We start from the raw sequence: 21,115 nt of genomic DNA on the forward strand, positions 1-21,115 counted from the left end.
TAAGTATGTCGCAAGTATATTTCAGCTAATATATAAATAATGCAATTGCTCTCAAATGTATGTGGAAAAATTATATCTTCAATATTTGAAAGCTTGAGAACATTTTATTTTTAAGGAAGTCCGTAGAAAAAAAAAAAAAAAAAAAAAAAAAATATATATATATATATATATATATATATATAAGAAAGAAGAAAGAACTAAAAGAAAAGCAAAAAAAAAAGAACCATTTTATTTGCCTCAGTTCTTCAGACCTGTAAAACTAAAGAGACCAATATTTCCTGAAATATAAGAAATATAAAACTATCACCCAACCAAAAAGAGAATATTCAATTCGATATGCTGTTATGAGAAAAGGTTACCTCTTTATTTAAAAGTAGGTAGACGAAGCTGATAGTCGACGACGATAGGTATAAATATCGTCTGTGTAGGCCCCGACTTCTCACAGTCGAAGCTTGATCGTCGAGCCGAACACACGCAAGGAATCAAAATGAAATATCTCGTTGCCATCTGCATGCTCGTTGGCTTGGTGAGTGGTTTGAAGCGTGTTAAGGCGATCAGTGTATTGTACAATTTACTCATTCACAGGTCTCATCCGAGTATGTGATCAAGAACAAAGAGGATATGCTGAGCTATCGTGAGGCATGCGTCAAGGAACTAAAAATACCAAATGAGCTCGTCGAGCAATACCAGAAATGGGTCTATCCCAATGATGCCCAGACTCAGTGCTATCTGAAGTGCGTCTTCACCAAGTTCGGGCTGTTCGACAACCAGTCTGGCTATAATGTGGAGAACATTCATACGCAGCTGAGTCGTGGCCATGCCAACCACGACGATGTGCTGCACGGCCAGATTGAGGCCTGTTTGGACAAAAACGAGCAGGGATCAAACGCTTGCGAATGGGCTTATCGTGGCGCTGACTGCCTGCTTAAGAATCACCTGAAGCTGGTGCAACAGAGTCTGGCACCCAAATCATAAATTATAGCTTTAACTTCCGATTGACCAGCAATTTTGTAATTCTCACTAATAAAAGTTTCGATTGCCATATATGTATAGAGTAATCATACTTATTTCACTTAGCCACGCCCACGCACCTTTATTAATAACCAATAAAAACTTAAGCGCAAGCCTGACAGGGCTTCATAGGTCTCGGCTCAGTGACCATGTTGCTGTACACAAAGGAGCTCGTAGCGCCGCGTGCCAAGCTCAACCAAGGTCTGCAGAGATTCAGGACGCAGCAGCTGCGGCAAAAGTATGAGAAGATGCTGCGCAGAGAGTTTGCCCACTCGACTATCCATGGCATTCAGAATGTTATTGAGGAGAAGCATGCTAACGCTCGCTACTTTTGGCTTCTTGTCGTGCTGACAGCTACGATTGGACTGTTGGTTACCTTCACCTTGTTGAAGCATCAGCATAGTGAACAGCAGCTGGTCAGCGTGGTGGAGACGACACAGTTTCCAGTTTATAATATTCAATTTCCGTCGGTTGCTATTTGTCCCTTCAATCATGTTAACTGGCTGCGCGCCTCAACGGCTGAACACCGCTTCCTGCCCAGGAATGCTGACTCATACACGCGTGAGTCCTTTCACCAGCTACTCGTTCAAATGGAACAGCTCAACTTTGGTAAGTTTCAAACACTCGGCGCGCTATCCAAGCGAAATCTGACTGCGCTGGCGAACGTGAGCCTCATCAAGCTAGCCAGTTATTTGGCCTACCGCTGCGATGAGCTCTTCGAGCCGGACTCCTGTTTCTTCGATGAAACCAAATACGAATGTTGTCAGCTGTTTGTGTCGGAGTACACTGAGAAGGGCGTCTGCTTGGTTTTTAACTCGTTGATATCCGAAGAATCGCGCAAAAAGAAGCTGGTCAGTGAGTTTTATCCCTTCAAGATAAGCACGGCCGGCGAGGGGTCTGGCCTCCAGTTTATGCTGCATCTCAATGATACTTTCTTGCGCGCTGGCACCCAGGTTCCCTTTTCTATGCATGTAGGTGGAAACATCGAGTCTTTATAACTCGGCTAACGAATATTACTGAGCGATTCTTGCTTTCTAGCTAATGATAAAGGAGTCCAATCAATGGTCAAACAACATGAACTACCATCTCTATGAAAACACTGAAAACTTTGTGTCAATAGATCCGATGGTCATCCAAACGTCCAAAAACACCGAGGTCATGGATCCGGTCAAGCGAGGGTGCTACTTTGAGGTAGGTGCACAAATTTCTGCTAACTAACATCGACTAACCTAATTATATCAGCACGAGCGACATCCCGACTATCCGTATAGGGATCTACCCTACAGTCGCTCCAATTGCATTTTCACTTGCCTACAGTGGACTGTGATAGATGCTTGTAATTGCTCCATGCCTCTATATTTGCCAGATATAGGTAAGCTCAACAACTGGAGTAGATGTCACGCCATTGATAACCAATTCCATTTATCTCCAAGACGATACCAGGGAGTGCACTGTGCTGGACTTTGCATGCCTTCATCGCCACACGGATGTCGTTGGGTATGTGAAAACCATTGACCAGGATAAATATATTAAGGACCCACGACCGGGTCAGCTTTGCCCCTGCCCAGCCAGTTGCAACACTCAACTATACCAGACGTATCTGAATGTGCGTCGCTTTGATTAGTAAGTAATAATTTACCGTTCAGCTTCTTCAGCCTCATGCTGTGCCTTTTTCCACTCCAGCTTCAATGCGACAAATACCACAATCTCAAAACGAATCAGGGCAGAGATCCATTATGGCCAGCGGGTTTTGATGAAGATTGAAACTAAGTTAAAGTACAGCTTTGTCGACTGGGTCGCTAGCTTTGGTGGCATTCTAGGTCTTTATGTGGGGGCATCGACGCTGAGCTTTGTCGAACTGGGCTACATAGTATCTCGGCTTTTGTGGTCGCTGCTCAAGGATGCGTATGCTCAAATAACTTCAAAACTATAATCGAAAAGCATTTAATCAGTTGATCAAGAGTTAATTACAAATACTTATGGCTATTTTTGTTTTGTTTCTTGGTCAGTCGGGTAGCGGATATAAATGGCCGGATTAGGCACTGTATCAGGCGTCTTTGTGAATTGATCCAAGTATGAGCAGCCAATGGCAAGGGCGCTGCCATCGGCACTGAAGTTAAGAGATGATATAGATGTGTCATACTCGTGGAACTGGCATAGACGCTTCTTGTTGAAGCCATCCCAAATGTTAACGATGCAATCGGATCCGCCGGTGGCGAATGTGTGATAAATATTGTGAAAACTAACCGCATTAACTGGATAGATTTGCTCAATATTATTGTCTCTGTTGCGATGGCATTTGAATGCAAATTTTCGACGTTGCACCTCAGGATCGTGGTCGAGGTATTCAACAGCCACACGACCCTCAATGGAGGACATGACATAACCTTCCTTATTAGGGAATAAACGAATACAGCGCGTTTGATATTTCAATGATGACTCGCGCTTCATAATATAGCTATCCGTTTTACGCAAATCCCATATTAAAACCTTACGATCGGATGTGGCCACCACAATCTTTTCATCAATCACAGACATGGAGTAAACCTTTCCGTTGTTCTGTTCAAAGCATCCAACACAGCGCTTTTCGCGCATGTCCCAAAGTTTGACTGTCTTATCCCAGCTGCCGGTCAAGATGCCATTGACATACTCTGCATGTTCAACACAGCGAATGGGTTCATCGTGAGAACCCACCAGAGTTTCAGCTTGAGTATTCACATCGTACATCCGAAGTTGATTGTCCAGGCCACCACTCACCACATGTACAATATTCTGTCAAAAGTGTAATTAGTTACGGTTCCACTCATAATGGATAAGTGTATGAAACAAACCATGAACGCACAATCCAAGATAGGAGCATCCTGTACAAATTTTTGGCGCATTGAGTTTGCCGCCACATCGTAGAAGCGAAGCGTTCCGTCCCAAGATGATGCTGCCATATACTGGTTGGATTTGGAACCAAATTTGACAGCCGAGATAAGGTCCTCGGGGGGATTGTTTAACTTAAACTCCGACGGACCCATTTTCTGTGATTAAAATAATATATTAACAAATAACAAGTACGATTCCAAGCCGATAGAGTCAAGCGGTAATGAAAATGACCAGAAAATGTCAATATAAACGCGTGCAATGGTCACCCTAGCGTTCATTTATCATATGCAGCTCTGTTTGTGCTGCGCTACACGGCCCTGACTGCTATAAAGCCGTGGTGTATACAAACAAAAGAAGTCCGTTGTGTTTGAAATTGATTTAAAATGTTTGATATTTATTTTTAACAAATAATTGGTATCACAACTAAATAGCTTTAACAACTAATCTAATATTTTGGAAGTACATATTTTGGTGGTTGCGTTTAAAAGATTAATTGAGCAATTGACAACATTATTTGTCTTTGTTCTTAAATGGCGGCAACGGTCCGTCATCGGAAGTGCTCAACGCAATGGCAAACTGAGCAGCATAATAGGTGATCATGATTTGCAGTCGTGGTGAGGGCAGCTCTACACTCAAGAACATGGTAACTGCAATCAGTGCATCCGATATCACAAACAGGACAGCGCCAAAGGCACAGAAGCTGGCCAAATAGCTCTTCGTATCAACAGCTCGTGCCAGGGCACGCCACAGCATGGTGATAATCAGGACACAATAGATGGGTACACCAATCACGAGTATCTCATCCAAGTATCTGCGCACAAACACCACAACTGCAATGCATACAAAGAATAGATTAATTAAAATTAGCAATTTACTCTATGAAATAAATACTCACAAGCAATAACCGGCACATAAAGACAGACTCCAATGATCCACTTAAGAGGACGCCAACCGAATGCTTTTATATAGAAAATGTGCGCTACGCCAAAGGAAATCATTCCGAAGGGAAACAGATTAACATTGAGTAAAGCATCGCCGCCACATGAAAACACTAAGCCAAGCAGAATTAATTGTGAGCGGCGAAATCTAAAAAAAGTTGGATATAATTTAAGTGAAAAGCGCTTAATGAAAACAAGATAAGAGAAAGCTTACTGCTTGTTAAGCGAAAATCCCTTGATTAAAACATAAAACATCAATGCCACAATGGGCAAGCACTTGAGCACAGTGGTCCATAGTTCACCCTCTGGATCTTTACGCACCAGCGAAAAATAAAGCACCAAACTAATAAAAAATGGTGCTAGCTGCAGGGCTTGAACTGTGGCCTTAAAGATAAGTAATCAAAAGAAAAATTCGAAATGATTAGCTGTAATCCAAAAATATAGAAAAGGCGATAATATTCCCACAATCGGTAGTATTATTATAGGTGATTAGATTAATAAGTTAGCAACTTCTGCAAAGAAACATGCGTATAATTAATTTGCATAATATGTGAGAAACGTGATAAGAAACTTTTACTTTTCATCAGTGAGCTTTCCATAGAAAGAGGGTGAGAAAATTGAGAAAAGCAATAGAGAGCAGACTATGAGAGATGAAGTGAGCAAGGTCAAGGACAAAAGCTCTGTATATACCTTTTTGCAGTTAGATAAAGCATCCGCAATGTAGTGCAAGCACACTCCCACACACACACACACACACACACACACACGGACGCACTCACAGTCATATCGTAATCAGAAATATAAAAAATAATTCAAAGGCAAACAAAGCAATGCAAATCCAACTGCAGATCACATTTCTATATATGTAATTGTATACATATGTGTGCATATACACTGAAAAAGAGATTAAAATTTTAAATTAAGATTAACTGCATCATGCACTTACGAACTGCATTATATGTCCCATAATTGGAGCTCTGGCTGTATGTCAAATTTCTGAGTAGTCACTTAAATAGGTACTATTGCAAATATTAGAGCAAGCTGCCGTTTCGCACGATGGAACTATTAAGCCTCCCCCTAAATAAACCAAACAAAAACTGTCCACTCGTCACGGTTGAACACGTTGCGCGCTTTTGACCAACGTCAATATACTGAATCAATCCGTATAATTTTCCCGTTGCCGTTTGCTGGACGCTACACTGGCACCGACTTTGATTGCGTTCACCCGCCGCTCCCAGTGTGTGCGAATATTGAGAGTGCGAGCGGAGAGAGCCGGCAGGCCACGTGCAGCATAAGCAGCATTCTGCCAGATACACAAACAACTGCGGCCAAGCTACTTGTATTTGTTGGCTTCACCTCAAAAGCACGACAACAAAATAATAACAGAAAGAGAAAGATAGAGACAGAGATGGAGAGAGTGAGAAATGAGAGTAGGAGAGAGTTAGCACATTCAATAGGCAGAGAAGAGCAGAGTTATATGGGCTTTTTACTCACGCAACAGGTTAATTAGTTGAATTGTACGCTACAGCGCTCGGTACATAGGGCGCCATTAAAGCTTTGCCCAACGGTAAACTTCACGCTTAGAGAAAGCCATGCGCATAGTCGCTCAACTCATATCAAACTGTGGTAGCGCACTCAACTTTCCTCTCTCTCTCTCTCTCTAACTGCTCTACTGATAGGAATGTCAAAACAATGCAACAATCTCTGCACACTTTCACTGCAAGACAGAAGCTTAAAGCTCCAGCAAATGTTAATGTAAGCTTTTTCTGTGTCGTTGATGCCAACCGAAGCTTATTCCATTTTAAGTTGTGGCATTTTTCAGGCGAGCGAAAAAACTCTAAGGGTATTGCGGGAATTTTTAATTAAATTCTTATACGCCTATACAGAGATTTAAATTGAAGTGAAAATTGCATAAAAGGTATAATTAATTGAGTAAAACTTGCCAATCAAGCAGCAGGTAAGAGATAAATGTAATACGTCTGATGTCCGAGTCCTTGCCCAGTGCTGAAAAAATTGTGTATCCATTATGAAAAGGTATCCGCTTATTAGCACGGACACTTCGATGTATTGTATATTTTGGACACTAAAAGTATGCTTTAAAATCAGACGCTACTTTATTATCCAGTTGAATCAAAAAATTGAATTTATATATTATTAATTTAATTTTATATGTACATCCTTTTTTATGTATTTCACCTTGAAAATGTTGTATTATAACAGCCATAACTGCTGGTCGGACCAAGATATTTTGGTTACATAGAGAGGTAGTACCTATGCTTGCTGCCAAAAGGAAAAAAGCTTAGGACTGTTAAATGTGGGTGGCGGCACAGAAATGAAAGCTGACCACCAGCTCATAAGTCTCAAAAGTATTACATTACTGAAAATGCATTATGCTAATGGGTTTCTCTTTAAGAAAAGTAAGTGCGAGCCTTGGCACATGCTCAGTGCACACACAATCGACCTCCGGGAACGTGGACGAGAAAACAACTGAGTGAAGGCGAATCCAGCACCCACTCAAGACAGGCGAGAGGGCAACAGGGGGCGTCATTTTATAGGCCAGTGGGTGGGTGGCACACATTAAAACGCAACAACAGGCAGACGACTGCATATACGTACATACATACATAAGTGCACGTTGAACTTGAGCCACGTTTTGCATATCATTCAACGTTGACATCACAATCCAAGAATATAAATATGTACATCTACTGATATCGATCTTAATTAACTGTTCTGTGCGATGACATTTCGTTGTGACCCACTTTTAATAATATTAGTTAAACTGGCTCAAATCGAACCATTAATACTCCAAATAGGTTTGGCCAATAGCGCTCAATTCATCATAGCCAGGGCGACTTTTCAATAGTAGTCGCACGCAATATGGCGTGTCCTTTCTTTCGTCGCGCCGACTCGCTGGCGCGCCAGCCATCGGTCACTGTGGAGCCGGGCGCTCATTGGAATTTGGAGGATGAAGATCTGTCTCTAGCTGGCGATGCGTTGACCTTGACCCATCTGCAGATGGCAATACAGCTGCTGACAGCACCGTCGAACGAGGATCTCAATTCGGCCGTCACCTCGCTGGTGGCCAAGTATCGACAGAGTTGGCCAAACATTCATAAGCTGTGAGTTCCAAAAGATTACGCAGCTGGGCATCCACGTTTATATAAACCATTGCTTCACAGTAAACTGGATCCGAAGTTCTTGAAAAGCTGCAGCAACTATGATTATTTGGCGGACATACAAGAGTTGCTTTTAAAGATGGATGAGGCCAGCGCCAGCGAAATTCTTGTCCTACTTGGCGAAGAGCTGATCACGTGCTGCTGCACTGGCATCATCGAACGAGCGTTCCGTTGTCTGGGCACCGACCTTCAAGAGTTTTTGGGCTCGCTGGATGGTGTTTACGATGTTCTAAAATTGCAAGAGGTTAGTAAATTGTAATAAGATATGTCTAAAATTATACAAACTTACTGCTCTCCTTGCTCAGGACGATGTTACCGATACGGGCTTTGTGTGTGCCGGCGATGGTGAGTTGATCTTCACCTCGGAACGTCCGGTAATAGCTTGGCTATTGCTCGGCTCCCTCAAGGCACTTACTCGCATGCTATACAAGGTGGATGTGAACATTAAAATTGAGCCGGTGGAGGGTGATGCGCGTAGATATCGCTATTTATTCTCTTTGGTCAAGGACAACTCTCAGACTTTGCAAATGGAGCGACCTGAGGAACCCAAAAAATTGCTTGAGAAGGTGCCACGCAGCAACTCGGCCAACGCTTCTGATCTGCAAATGAACTCGTCAAGCTTCTGTAAGATGTTCCCCTGGCACTTCATCATGAACGAACAGCTTGAGTTGGTGCAGCTCGGGCGAGGATTCAGCAAGCTCTATAAGCCGTATCTTGCGGACTTTGGCTGCCAGGCTACCACATACTTCGATTTTAAGCGTCCCAAAGGCTTGACCATGAAATTTCGAGAAATTGTGCGGCGTACCTACACGCCTTTTCTAATTGGGCTAAACAGCCCGCCGGGAGTATCCGATTTTTCTGCTATCGGCTTGGAGATTAAGGGCCAAATGGTACACTGCCCGGAATCAAACTCATTGCTATTCATTGGGTCGCCCTTCTTGGACGGCTTGGATGGGCTGACCTGCAATGGGCTCTTCATCTCAGACATTCCATTGCACGATGCCACACGCGAGGTAATCTTGGTAGGCGAGCAAGCACGTGCTCAGGATGGCCTACGTCGCCGCATGGATAAGCTAAAGAGCAGTATTGAAGAGGCTAACTCGGCGGTAACTAAGGAGCGCAAGAAGAACGTCAGCCTCCTGCACCTGATCTTTCCGGCTGAGATTGCCGAGAAATTGTGGCTGGGCTCTTCGATTGATGCCAAGACCTATCCGGATGTGACCATACTCTTCAGCGACATTGTTGGCTTCACTAGCATTTGCTCCCGGGCCACACCATTCATGGTCATCAGCATGCTAGAGCGCTTGTACAAGGACTTTGATGAATTCTGCGACTTCTTTGACGTGTACAAGGTGGAGACCATTGGAGATGCTTATTGTGTGGCAAGCGGATTGCATCGGGCCTCTATCTACGATGCCCACAAGGTGGCCTGGATGGCGCTGAAGATGCTCGGTGCTTGCTCTAAGCACATCACACACGATGGAGAGCAAATCAAAATGCGCATCGGCCTCCACACTGGCACAGTGCTGGCGGGCGTAGTCGGTCGCAAAATGCCAAGGTACTGTCTGTTCGGGCACAACGTGACCATTGCCAATAAGTTTGAGTCGAGCAGCGAGGCACTGAAGATCAACGTTAGCCCAACAACAAAAAAGTAAGTGGTTTGTGAATTAGTTTGATGAGTTCATTGACTATATAGGAATATTCGTTTAGTTGGCTAACCAAGCACGAAGGCTTTGACTTCGATCTGCAGCCGCGCGATCCCTCCTTTTTGCCAAAGGAGTTTCCCAATTCAAATGGCAATGGAACCTGCTATTTCCTGGAGAGCTTCCGCAACCCGGCCCTGGACAGCAATCTGCCGCTGGAAGAGCACATTAATGCAGCTATGAAGACCATAACTGAGGGCGGCGATGCCTAAGCATCTTATAGAATCACTTGCTCAGTAGCCACTTAAAACTAGTTCAATGCACATGTAGTCTAATTTTGTTGCCCCATTGTGTAGCCTTTACAGAATATTAAATAAACTTATCGTCAAAGCGTTTGCCTTCAAGCACAACGGACAATTTATTGAGCTTAAGCCTTTGCAGCTGCCTCAGCCTGCTTGGCCTTGATGTAGGCTCTGACCCTCTCGCCGATCTTGCTGGCCATCATGCACTTGTGACCGCGGAAAGCCCAAACGTCCGCTGGACTTTTCTCAGGGTTGCTGTCGATGCAGCCCTGGGCGATTTGCAGTGCCTCCTCCTCAGTGAGGTCCATCTTAAACTGCTTAGCCAGTCGATCCGCGTGGTAGCCTTCGTGTGTACAGAAGATATCCAGCTTGGTGGCAGTGCATAGCAGATATTGACGCACCTCGGGCTCGTCAGGGAATTCAGTTTGCTTCAGCTTGTTTATCTGCTCAACGGACAGGGGATGCGCCTTAAGGCATTCGCCGCGTATCTCTTTGATTTCATTTGCAGTTTTGGGAACCCAATCTCCATTGGCATAACCCTGTTTTATTTATTTATTTTTGTATTTATTAATCAATCAAACTGTTTTAAAATTATAAACTAATGTCACTTATTACAGACCAATGTGCACAGCGCCAGGCATACGATCAGAAACTTGAACATCTTGAATACTTTCGAGTCCCAGTAGAAAATTTAAACTAAATGCTCAAAGACTGTGGCGACTATATATATAGCTATCTCTCGTCGTAGCCCATAGTCCAGCTTCTATGTTCAACGGCATGAAATGTGTCAAAAGTTCAGCGATAAGCAATACAGCTAGACCGTAACTACATATATATAATATACTATTATTTATTTGCATTTCCAGTAGGTGATAAGTTCGTTTCTGACTCGCAATCAGAAATCTAGCTGTGTATCCCAAATAATCAAATATTACAAACTGACCTCGCCCTTCGCTTCTTATCAACCCCACTGAGATGGTTGCATGTTTGTATAAATATATATTTTATATATACATATATATATTTGTTTTTGTTGTCAAACAACTAGTAGTTTTAATCTAATCAGATCTTTATATAATTCAACATAATTGAAAAATAAATTAATAATTATTTATAGTTTTTTTGTGTACTAGAAAGCATCAATTTCCTGCTAGTTTCATACAACCGTTTTACGTTTTTAAATATTCCGCCAAAGTGGCAATTTATTATACACCAAATGCATTTTTATTTTGGTATCGCTGTAGAATCGATACTTACCAGCTACAATCGACATCTCAACCACATTTATCAACCGGCAACCGTTACAATTCTTGAAAGAGAATTGTAGATCAAAATAGTCGATAAGTATTACTGCATAACAGCTGTACTCTAACAGCTCTGTTATCGTTGGCTTAAATGTTATTTGCAACAAATGTTTAGGTCAGCATCATTGATACAGACCATTCAGTTCACTAATATTAAATTTACTCCATTGTGATTAATACTCTGTTTCAAATTTTCAAATGGCTACCATATTTTATCGAGACTTCTTTAAATAAAGCAGCGCTTGCAGCTAATAACATTTCCGCAAATGTTAATGTTTTTGGGTGACCCCAGCTGTGGTTAATTTTAGTGTTGGGTAGATTCTCAATAGTACCAAAATAAGAAACTATTGGCAGTAAAACCCCGAGGAGATGAAAATTGTTATCAAATATACATTTCGCTAGCTGATATCCAAATGCTAGCAATGTGTAGAAATCATTGTTAGTGCTGGTTTGATAGTCGAGTCTACAAAAGGTATAAATGTTGTCGCAACTAGCGCCCATCGATTTTTTCTCTTCGAAGTGATTGCGAGTGGGAATATTTTTTCTCTCTCACTTGAAAGTCCTATAATAAATTTGCATTCGATAAAACGGGTATAAAAATCCACGCGAACATGACAAACACCGACCACGTTGCCCTCACTCTATCGTCGACATCCGTGACGAGCCTATCAGGCGGAGCTGCCGGCGATGAAAGTAATATATCCCGAAGGAGCTTGCGTCGGGTAAGTCTGGCCTCAATTCCCCACAGATAGCAACAAATTAGATCAACAACAGGCATAACAGAATCACTGGTATAATCATTGCATTAGCATTGATTAACATACATATATATATGTATGCTAATCATTTACTAACTCAAGCTTACGTGTCTCATGCTGGTTTGTGGTTTTTATTTGTGACTTGTAATTGCAGTCATGGAATCAGTTACCCAGATGTCAACGTAATCTCATCATAATGGCCGTCACAGCATTTATATTTACTGCTCTACTATTTTTGCCGGGCGATCAGCTAATTAACATAAAGGATGTGCGTCTGAAACCCGGAGCGGCGCCTTTCCATATACGGCGCGAAAATACGCTACAAAATCCGCATCATCATCCGAACGTTGATAAGGATAACGAGCTACCTGACGATATTTCCGCAGCTGTCGCATCCCCAATGACTGATGAGAACCGCCTAATTAAAGCGAAGGCGGCCGAAGAAAAGGTAAAAAATTATACTGTGTTATCAATTAACCAATTCAGTTCATTAATACCCAATCGTCTTCAGAGCCGTTATCAGTTGAATAGTAGTCCAATACCAAGACAGACCTGTATATGTCTAATTATACTGTGGTATCAATTAACCAATTCAGTTCATAAATGGCCAATCGTCTTCAGTGCCGTATTATCAGTAAAGAAATAATAAAAAAAACCTGTACATATCAGGGGCGCGGCTCACTTAAAATACCATTCAGGTTGCTGCTTGGCAGCTGATAACAATGACACTACCATTATATACATTTACAATTAATAATACATATATCTATCACAGTTGGATGACAGTAAATTTTCTGAAAACGTTGATAAGCTACCGGAAACTGTGGTTGTTGGCAATGAAAATGGGATAATCGACATAGTCAACAATGTGGATCAGCCCATCGAACAGCCCTTGGAAAATAATATCAATGACCCCTCGAATTTACGTGCAGAAGTGGAGGAGGCTATTCGCAACCCATTCAGAGTATCCCATGTCAGCATTGAGTCTCATCTTCAGAGTATAAGCGCACAGTTAGCAAAACCCCAGCATTTCCATGGCGCTACCAATGAGCGGCAGTCTGCAGTTGTGGCAGCCTTTAAGCACTCGTGGGCTGGTTATAAGACTTATGCCTGGGGTCACGACAATCTAAAACCCGTTTCCCAAACTGCACACGAATGGTTTGGTCTAGGACTGTCAATCGTTGATTCTCTGGACACAATGTATATCATGGGCCTAGAAGATGGTAAGCATTCAATAAGTTTAGTTTTTTTAATAAATTTCTAAAAACAATTCTGCTTCAACAGAGTTCAACGAGGCACGCAATTGGGTCAAAGATGCTTTGCATTTCCACACAAATCGCGACGTTAATCTCTTCGAGGTAACCATACGTGTGCTGGGCGGTTTGCTGTCCGCTTACCATTTGAGCGGCGATAGGATGTTTTTGGTTAAAGCCACTGAGCTTGGCAATCGCTTACTGCCCAGTTTTCTTTCGCCGTCGGGCATTCCATATTCAGATGTGAATCTGGGCGAAAGATCTGCACATTCGCCAAAATGGTCTCCAGATAGTTCAACCAGCGAAGTAACGACTATACAGTTGGAATTCCGTGATCTGAGTCGCTCTACAAATGTTTCTATCTATGAGCGGGTAGGTTCTAGTCATTTTGTTAACTGTTTAATCTATTAATGTTCGTATTGTCGGTGTTTTAGGTGGTAAACGTAGTGAATGAAAAAGTACACGCACTAGATAAAAGTCACGGCCTGGTGCCAATATTTATCAATGCCAACACGGGCACCTTTAGAAATTATGCGACAATCTCATTGGGTGCACGTGGCGACTCGTACTATGAGTACTTACTCAAGCAATGGCTGCAAACGGGTCGCAAGGATAACGACAAGTAAGTCAACAACAGCTATAAACAATAAATAGAGTCATATAATCAACTTGTCCTTTTTAGTCTTATTTTGGACTACATGCAAGCGATAGACGGCGTATTCACGCAATTGATGCGACGCACACCGCGCGAACACTGGGTATATATAGGGGAGCTAATTAATGGTCATGACTTTAAGCCCAAAATGGATCATTTGACATGCTACTTGCCTGGTACTTTATTGCTTGGCCACCAGAATGGCATGCCCGAATCGCATCTACTGCTCGCTAAGGATTTGTTGGACACGTGTTATCAAACCTATGTCAGACAGCCTACTCAATTGGCAGCTGAGATATCATACTTTGCGCTGACCGACAAGGAAGAGAATGATATATATGTGAAGTCGAATGATGCGCACAACTTGCTGCGACCCGAGTTCATAGAAAGCTTGTATTACTTTTATGCACTAACCGGGAACCGCACATATCAGGATATGGGCTGGGTCATTTTCCAGGCATTCGAAAAGCATTCAAAAGTAGCTGCAGGCTACACATCACTGGGCAATGTGAAAAACACTTTGAATACTCGAATGCGCGATCTCATGGAAAGCTTCTGGTTGAGCGAGACTTTGAAATATTTCTATTTGCTATTTAGTGACAATTGCAGGGAAATAGACCTCGACAAGTGGGTCTTCAACTCGGAGGGTCATCCGCTGCCCGTGTACCAGAACTAATTGTAAATAGGCGAACGAATTGATTCATCTAAGGTACCAACTAAGGTAGTAAATAGGGTTTGATAAATATCGGAAAATATGGAAGTTTTGGCAGTATACTTTTAGTCGTAGCGTAGCGCAAATGCCAAATATTATGCCAAGGTTAGGATGAAAAAATGTATTAAAGAACTTGGCTAAAAAAAATATAATAATAATAAGTTAATCAATAGCATAAAACCCAGGAACATGTCAATGATTTGTTTAATCGTACTGATTTAGAATTTTATTATTATTATAATTTGTATTTATTTATTTCCATATTGTAAGCATGGAACATATGTTATATCGAAAATTCTGGTGCACCAACTGCCGAAATGTTGATAAATATAACTATTAATAATGTCGCATAATATTTATAGCATATAGTAACATATAATTGGTAGGTACTTAGTACAAGTGTATGTAATCCGCGATATGAAATTTAAGTTGCAAAGACAACTCAATCTCTGCACTATTTAGAAAACTTTAAATATCCTGTTTTTTTTAAATAAACAATCAAAATAATACAATGTAAAATATGAAAAATGATTGACTTTACTTACTTTTATACTGCTGAAAGTAAATCTAAAAATGTCGGGAATGAAAGACGATGATTTAAAATTTTCCGAATTTGTTTTTATTCTTATGAATACGTATTTTTATTTTTCAATTTTTTAATTTTTTTATTTTTTTTTTTTTTTTTTTTTTTTGCGTACGATTTGCACTTGCACCCAACAACATGCACTAAATTTGATTGCATTTCTGTGTGGGTTTTGGTTTATTTTGTAAAGTTTGTTTCCTGTTTCAATTCGGATTGATGTTATTTGTTGCGTTTTTAATACGATTATGTACTTAATGTTTATGACGACTATGAATGGATGGGCTTAATAAACTATGAAATATTAAACTTGCTTGTATTCTTTTCTTTTTTAAGTTGATGCTGTTATTAAAACTCACAATGTTGCATTAAAAATCTTTGCTTTCTTATTACTTTTCGTTTCTCATTAAATTACATTTAGACACATTTAGCTGAACAATTTATTATACGATATTGTTTTTTGTTTTATTCTCTTTTTTTTTTTTCATTTTATTTATATATTTTATTTTTGGTTTTTTAGGGAGAGAGGTTCTGTTGAAGCCGATTTGGAGTAACTGCTTAGTTTAGAATACAAATTGAAACAATGGGTATTTAAGTTGTAAATTATACCATATAATTAATAAGTTGAATTGAAGTGGGCTCCTAGCGAGTGATAAGTTCTGTTTGCATTTGTTTCCATCGGCAGCTATATATATATACATGTACATATACATATATATGTCGAATGCAATTTTCCTTGACTAACTTAACTTTTAGCTATTACATATAAATTTTTACACAATTATTTCATTATTTGTCTTTGTATAACAACTAGAAAGTGTTGCGTGCGCATCGGCTTTATAAATCAATACAGAGAAAAGAGCTGGAGTGATTCGGGATCTAAGCCAATTAAACGCTATATAGTAATACATACATACAATGGAATGGTACCGGTACCATTCGAAAATTTACTTAAGAGCTAATTGTTTAGTCACATCCCATACCATTAATTAGTATATTGTTGTTGATCTCGTCATTTGTTGTAGTCGGTTGCAGTTGTGGCTTTTCTTTTTTGTTTATAGTAGTTGTTGTTGTTGCTGTTGCTTTTATTGTAATTGGTATGGATTAATACGTGATGCGGACGACTGATCATTTGAGTCGAACATTTTCAGTATAGTTGTGTGAATCTTATGCGCGGCTTCCTAGCATTTACAATATTTGGATTAAGTTCGCAGTTGTGGTTTCTTACTGATTATGGATTCAATTATCTGTTCTAAGTTATATTACATGCTAATCAGACATCGATATTTAAAACGTGGCACAAATCACAAATCAGATTTGTGTCAAGATCAAGATCAAGATACAAAGATACGATTCATTTAATATATGTTTTTTGTTTTCTCTCTTTTCTTTTCTTTTTTTTTTTTCATTTTTGTTGATTTGTTATTGCATTGATGTACAATATACACACAACTCTATGTATTCATAAGTATATAATTAATTATTTATAAATGTTTTAAACTAAATTTGCTAAAATTGTGGATTTATTCTTTTGAACTGCGTTTGGTTTGCTTCGTCGTTTGTCGTTTTGTCATTTGTCGGAGTCGTTTGACTCGTGGAACTCCCTAAGACATTCATCTATGCTTTGCTGATGTCACCCGTAGTCAAAGCCGAGTTGGCTAAGAGCTTTCTAATTAAAATTGAGCACATTATTTATTCGAATTATTTATGCATGCATGCGAAGATTATTCTCAGTGCGTTTCGGTTGGTTAGCTCTGAAGCAGAAAGACGTTAAGCGTATTTAAAATGATAATAATTTAAATTGCTTAAATTGAATTTGTTTTAAATTAATTTTATTATATCTTACGTATTTTCGCATGCCTTTCTCTTTACACATTTATACACTAAGAGCAAATCCTTTGATTAAAAACTGCAATTGTTGAAACTGGCGCATGCATTACACAAATATATATATGTATATGTATATATATATATATATATATATTTATGCTTAATAATAAATAATTTAATATATATTTATTTATTATGTATACATATATTTGTAATGTATATTGAATTTTTGTTGTTGAATTTTCCTTCTCGTTCCTCTCCTCGATTCAACAGAATTGGCAACATTGTTACAATTGTTTAGCGTAAATCTAATTACGAATTTCGAATGCTCTTCCTGCTACGTTACTTAATTGTGAATTATACAACCAATTCTCGTCATTTGTCACTTTTTCATACTTTTGCAAGATGTTTTCTTTTCTGGAAATGTTTTATGCTTAGTTACAGTTACGATCACTGACCCGTTCCCATTAATTGAATTTGAACAAAACGTATTTTGAATATAGATTTAAAGCCATAATATCGAACTCTTCCTATCAGATTAGATCACATTGTTTGAAATGCTATCTTCTTTCACAATTCCCAAAGTCTAGTCGATTCTGTCGGACAATTTAACTGCGTTCCATGAGAAACAATCGTGCGTCTGCAAGCGTATTCAATCTTCGGCATGCCAAAGTCATTTTTGTTAGTTCCTTGTTTACATTCTTTCTTAGCTTGGTTTACGTTTCATTTCGTTCGTTCGTTCGTAGTAAAGATATAATTTTAATAAATTGTCTAGGCATATTCACTTATTTATTGTATCTATATCATTTGTATTACATTAGAATTCATTCAGTGTACTTCTCTGAGAAGCATTTCATGCTATTCGTCGTTTTGTTTTCAATTCTCCGCGTTAATTGCTTTTGACTATTGACTTTTAAGGACCGGCTGTCCCATAAGAATGCTCTTGATTGGATGACTACAAATTTATACAAATTTATAAATAATTACCAGACTGCTTTGTCATTTATCTTGTAGCTTTAAATATTGTACAAACACATTGGACTAAAAACGAAAACAAGAATAATTACAATTTACGCTACATTCTCAACTTAGATCTAAAATAAACAAATAAATTGTACAGAGCAAGGTGCAAAAATTTGGCAACTGTTGCCGAATGTATTCAGCACATTGGACAACAACTAAAATGAACAAATAACATGCAATAGGGGACTTAATGTACAATCAATGTGTTGTTGTTCTTGTGGTTGTTGTTGTTGTTGTTGTTGTTGTGTTGCCTTGGGCAGTTTTACAAGGTGGTGGCGTTAAATTCCAATATAAGACTGTTTGCTAGTGTTGCCGTTGCCGCCGACTGCAGCTCAGCTGCTGTGATTTGCGGCACATCAGTTCCAGATGCTGTGACTGCTTGCAGCCCAAGTCAAGAGGTCATAATCGACTTGACAGCCTCATCCAGGCCAGCGGCCACACAGCTAAAGTCATTCAGTTGCGAATGATGCTGTGACTGCGGCTGCGATATGCCATGGTGGTGTTGCGCATGATGCAGATGCGGCTGCTGCTGACCCAGATGATTCTGCAGCAGCTGCTGCTGTTGTTGCTGCTGCTGCTGCTGTTGTTGTTGATGATGGTGATGATGATGATGATCTAGCAACAGATTGCCGCTAGCATCAGGAACAGCATTCACAGTTGGTCCAGCACCGCCGCTAATTAGACAATCACCCATGTCCTCGCCCAGCTGGCGGCGCCTGTTGTTCACCTGCTCCTGTTGGCAGCTGGGCAAGTTTGCCGCTTGCCGCTGATCGTCTAGTATACTATCGCCCAAGAAGGAGCCCAACGAGAACTGCAGCGAATCGCCGCTGTTCTGCAGGTTCAGTATGCTATCAATCGCACTGGCCACATGCCGGCTAATGTCATCATCATATTCGCCTGTCACCACTGACGCACCGCCCATGTGGTTCACGTGCATTTGCGTGTGCTGAGGCTGCTGCTGCTGCATATTGTGCTGGTAATGTGGATGCTGCTGCTGCTGTTGTTGTTGCTGTTGCTGTTGTTGCTGCTGCTGCTGTTGCGGATCCAACATGCTCGCGAAAGCCTGATGATTGGCAAAGCTGTGTTGCTGCTGCTGCTGTTGTTGCTGCTGCTGCTGCTGCTCCATCAGTAGTTGTGAAAAGGCAGCGGGACCATTAGTGGTCACGCTATCTACACCCATGCCATCATGCAAAGCCAACATATCCGCATCCAGCATGCCATGCTGTGGCACCTGCACATGCTGCTGCGAGGACATGGGCGACGAGGACGTCGATGATGCTGTGCATAATCGCTTGCTGCTATTCTCATCCTCCAAGTCACTGCTGGAGCCCATCAGCTGGCCGTTCCAATGGCGTTTGCGTGATTCACCATTCACCAGCATATTGTGCGACTGGCCATCGACTGTGCTGGTGTTGCTCGACATATAGTCGGTGTAGTGGGCTTCCATGCTTTGCATCCAGCGCGGATTGTTGTTGCAGTTGAGCTCAATATGGTGCTGCTGCTGTTGTGCTTGCTGTTGTGGCTGCTGCTGCTGCTGGTGACCGTATGCCTGCTGCTGTTGCTGCTGATCACTGCTGTAGCCAGCGTTGAAACTCTCATCGGGCCCCCAAATGCTCATTTTGTTCTTGTGGTTGACTGCTGGCGATTTCGAATCACCAAATATCTCATCCAAATTGGATTCAATGTCGTGTGCGTCGCTGCTGTTCTTCACATCCAAATGCACTGGCGACTCGCCGAACATGGCCTCCAGGCGCGTCTCCACAGACTTTTGAACGTCCGAGTCGCTGTTGAAGAATTCGCTAATGGCCGGATGATGATTGGATTGATCCGCTTGCATGGCCAGCGGTTGTTGGCGCTGTTGGCTGCAAGAGCTGCCGATTGGCACGCTGTTGTTGTTGTTGCCAGCATTGCTGCTGTTGCCACCAACATCACCGGCACAACTGTTGCTACTGCTATTGCTGCTGGTATTGCTGTTACTCTGATTGCTCTTGTCAATGCAGCCATTTGGAAACAGATCGGACAGATGATTTCCATTATTGAGCATGTTGCTGGCATTGTTATCATAGAGATGATGCTGCGACAAGTGTTGCTGATGAGTAGCATGTTGTAGTGGGGCATGTTGTGTATGCTGTGGCTGCAGCGGCTCGTTGCTCATCAAGTTAAGCTCTTTTTGCAGACAGTACCAACCGTCCTCGTGATCCTCTTCGGATAGATTGTTATTCTTAACAGGTTGCTGCTGTAACTGCTGTTGTTGGTGCTGCTGCTGTTGTTGGTGCTGCTGTTGCTGTTGTTGCTGCTGCTGTTGTTGTTGTTGTTGCTGCTGCCCGTGTTGTTGCTGTTGTTGTCCCTCCTCCTGCAACTCATAACAGTTCTCAGCATTCTTTGCAGTATCCGACTGCAATTTTTGTTCCACTTTCTTCATGATAAAACTGGGCGTCAGCTCAGATTCGATATCAAAGTTATCGTAGTCCTTTTTGATACGCTGAGTGTTATCCTTGGAACTATTGTGCTGCTCCTTTTTGACTGTCTCCTCCAACGATCCGTTGGTCAGGCCGCTAGCCTCGGACTGACAGAGCCACTCGCCATTCTCTTCTCTCTTGACCTGTTGCTGCTGTGTCTGTTGCGGCGGCTTGTATACCTTGTTCACATCCGCACTATTCTTGAGCAGATCGAACTTGTCCACAACCCCTTCTGCTGTCTGTGCTGCTGATTCGGACACCTTATCCGTTGGCTCTAATTTGATTTCCTCCTTCACTTTGGTGTCCACTTGCGACTCACTGTCAGCCGTGGCCTCAGAGCTCTGCTCCTCTTTGAGTTGCTGTTGTAGTTGCTGTTTCTCCAGCAGTTCCTTCTCAGCAGTGCGTATATCACTGATCTCGCCCTTCAAATCGTCTATCATTAACTGTTGCACTTGCAGAAGTTCCGAGGTGCGATGAGGTAACTGAAACAAATTATGGAAACATATTATACATGTATAATATATACGATTGATATTTAGTAGATTACTTACAGTTGACTCCTGCAATAGAATCTCCTGGAATTTTCCATTTAACTGA

The 21,115-nt window shown here is 41.3% G+C and overlaps 8 protein-coding genes across 9 annotated transcripts in view; 4 read left to right on the forward strand and 4 right to left on the reverse strand.

The window, feature by feature from the left end:
* Positions 1-415: 415 nt before the first annotated feature.
* LOC6572744 (general odorant-binding protein 99a) lies at positions 416-1,046 on the forward strand. The gene is made up of 2 exons (XM_001998814.4): positions 416-526; positions 586-1,046. Exons 1-2 carry the CDS (start codon positions 488-490, stop codon positions 973-975), a joined length of 429 nt encoding a protein of 142 aa, XP_001998850.1. The 5' UTR covers positions 416-487; the 3' UTR covers positions 976-1,046.
* Positions 1,047-1,160: 114 nt separating this feature from the next.
* Positions 1,161-2,944, forward strand: LOC6572743 (pickpocket protein 19). The gene is made up of 5 exons (XM_044007328.1): positions 1,161-1,982; positions 2,050-2,202; positions 2,254-2,383; positions 2,445-2,634; positions 2,695-2,944. Exons 1-5 carry the CDS (start codon positions 1,161-1,163, stop codon positions 2,942-2,944), a joined length of 1,545 nt encoding a protein of 514 aa, XP_043863263.1.
* Positions 2,940-4,134, reverse strand: LOC6572742 (mitotic checkpoint protein BUB3). Its single transcript, XM_001998812.4, has 2 exons — positions 3,843-4,134; positions 2,940-3,783 (listed from the first exon to the last, which is right to left on the reverse strand). Exons 1-2 carry the CDS (start codon positions 4,032-4,034, stop codon positions 2,995-2,997), a joined length of 981 nt encoding a protein of 326 aa, XP_001998848.1. The 5' UTR covers positions 4,035-4,134; the 3' UTR covers positions 2,940-2,994.
* A 121-nt stretch (positions 4,135-4,255) lies between these two features.
* Positions 4,256-6,088, reverse strand: LOC6572741 (lysoplasmalogenase-like protein TMEM86A). The gene is made up of 4 exons (XM_001998811.4): positions 5,767-6,088; positions 5,035-5,204; positions 4,778-4,968; positions 4,256-4,712 (listed from the first exon to the last, which is right to left on the reverse strand). Exons 1-4 carry the CDS (start codon positions 5,785-5,787, stop codon positions 4,393-4,395), a joined length of 702 nt encoding a protein of 233 aa, XP_001998847.1. The 5' UTR covers positions 5,788-6,088; the 3' UTR covers positions 4,256-4,392.
* A 521-nt stretch (positions 6,089-6,609) lies between these two features.
* LOC6572740 (head-specific guanylate cyclase) lies at positions 6,610-10,046 on the forward strand. Its single transcript, XM_015166583.3, has 5 exons — positions 6,610-6,738; positions 7,637-7,942; positions 8,003-8,243; positions 8,305-9,650; positions 9,710-10,046. The coding sequence occupies exons 2-5, from the start codon at positions 7,701-7,703 to the stop codon at positions 9,912-9,914; spliced, it is 2,034 nt and encodes a 677-aa protein (XP_015022069.1). The 5' UTR covers positions 6,610-6,738; positions 7,637-7,700; the 3' UTR covers positions 9,915-10,046.
* Positions 10,022-10,672, reverse strand: LOC6572739 (general odorant-binding protein 99a). The gene is made up of 2 exons (XM_001998809.4): positions 10,564-10,672; positions 10,022-10,483 (listed from the first exon to the last, which is right to left on the reverse strand). The coding sequence occupies exons 1-2, from the start codon at positions 10,603-10,605 to the stop codon at positions 10,070-10,072; spliced, it is 456 nt and encodes a 151-aa protein (XP_001998845.1). The 5' UTR covers positions 10,606-10,672; the 3' UTR covers positions 10,022-10,069.
* An 845-nt stretch (positions 10,673-11,517) lies between these two features.
* Positions 11,518-15,145, forward strand: LOC6572738 (endoplasmic reticulum mannosyl-oligosaccharide 1,2-alpha-mannosidase). The gene is made up of 6 exons (XM_001998808.4): positions 11,518-11,970; positions 12,161-12,454; positions 12,782-13,229; positions 13,291-13,631; positions 13,694-13,881; positions 13,942-15,145. Exons 1-6 carry the CDS (start codon positions 11,860-11,862, stop codon positions 14,588-14,590), a joined length of 2,031 nt encoding a protein of 676 aa, XP_001998844.1. The 5' UTR covers positions 11,518-11,859; the 3' UTR covers positions 14,591-15,145.
* A 534-nt stretch (positions 15,146-15,679) lies between these two features.
* LOC6572737 (pneumococcal serine-rich repeat protein) overlaps positions 15,680-21,115 on the reverse strand; it is a 53,263-nt gene continuing 47,827 nt past the window's right edge. For both annotated transcript variants that reach the window (XM_032728066.2, XM_032728067.2), the window contains exons 7-8: positions 21,070-21,115; positions 15,680-21,000 (exon numbers count right to left, since the gene is read on the reverse strand). The exon at positions 21,070-21,115 is cut by the window's right edge and continues 93 nt beyond it. In XM_032728066.2, coding sequence (XP_032583957.1) covers positions 18,451-21,000; positions 21,070-21,115 — 2,596 coding nt within the window. In that variant the 3' untranslated portion in view covers positions 15,680-18,450. The remainder of the gene's footprint in view (positions 21,001-21,069) is intronic.

This window comes from Drosophila mojavensis, unplaced genomic scaffold (genome assembly GCF_018153725.1).
Source record: "Drosophila mojavensis isolate 15081-1352.22 unplaced genomic scaffold, ASM1815372v1 contig_16, whole genome shotgun sequence".
NCBI lineage: Eukaryota > Metazoa > Arthropoda > Insecta > Diptera > Drosophilidae > Drosophila > Drosophila mojavensis.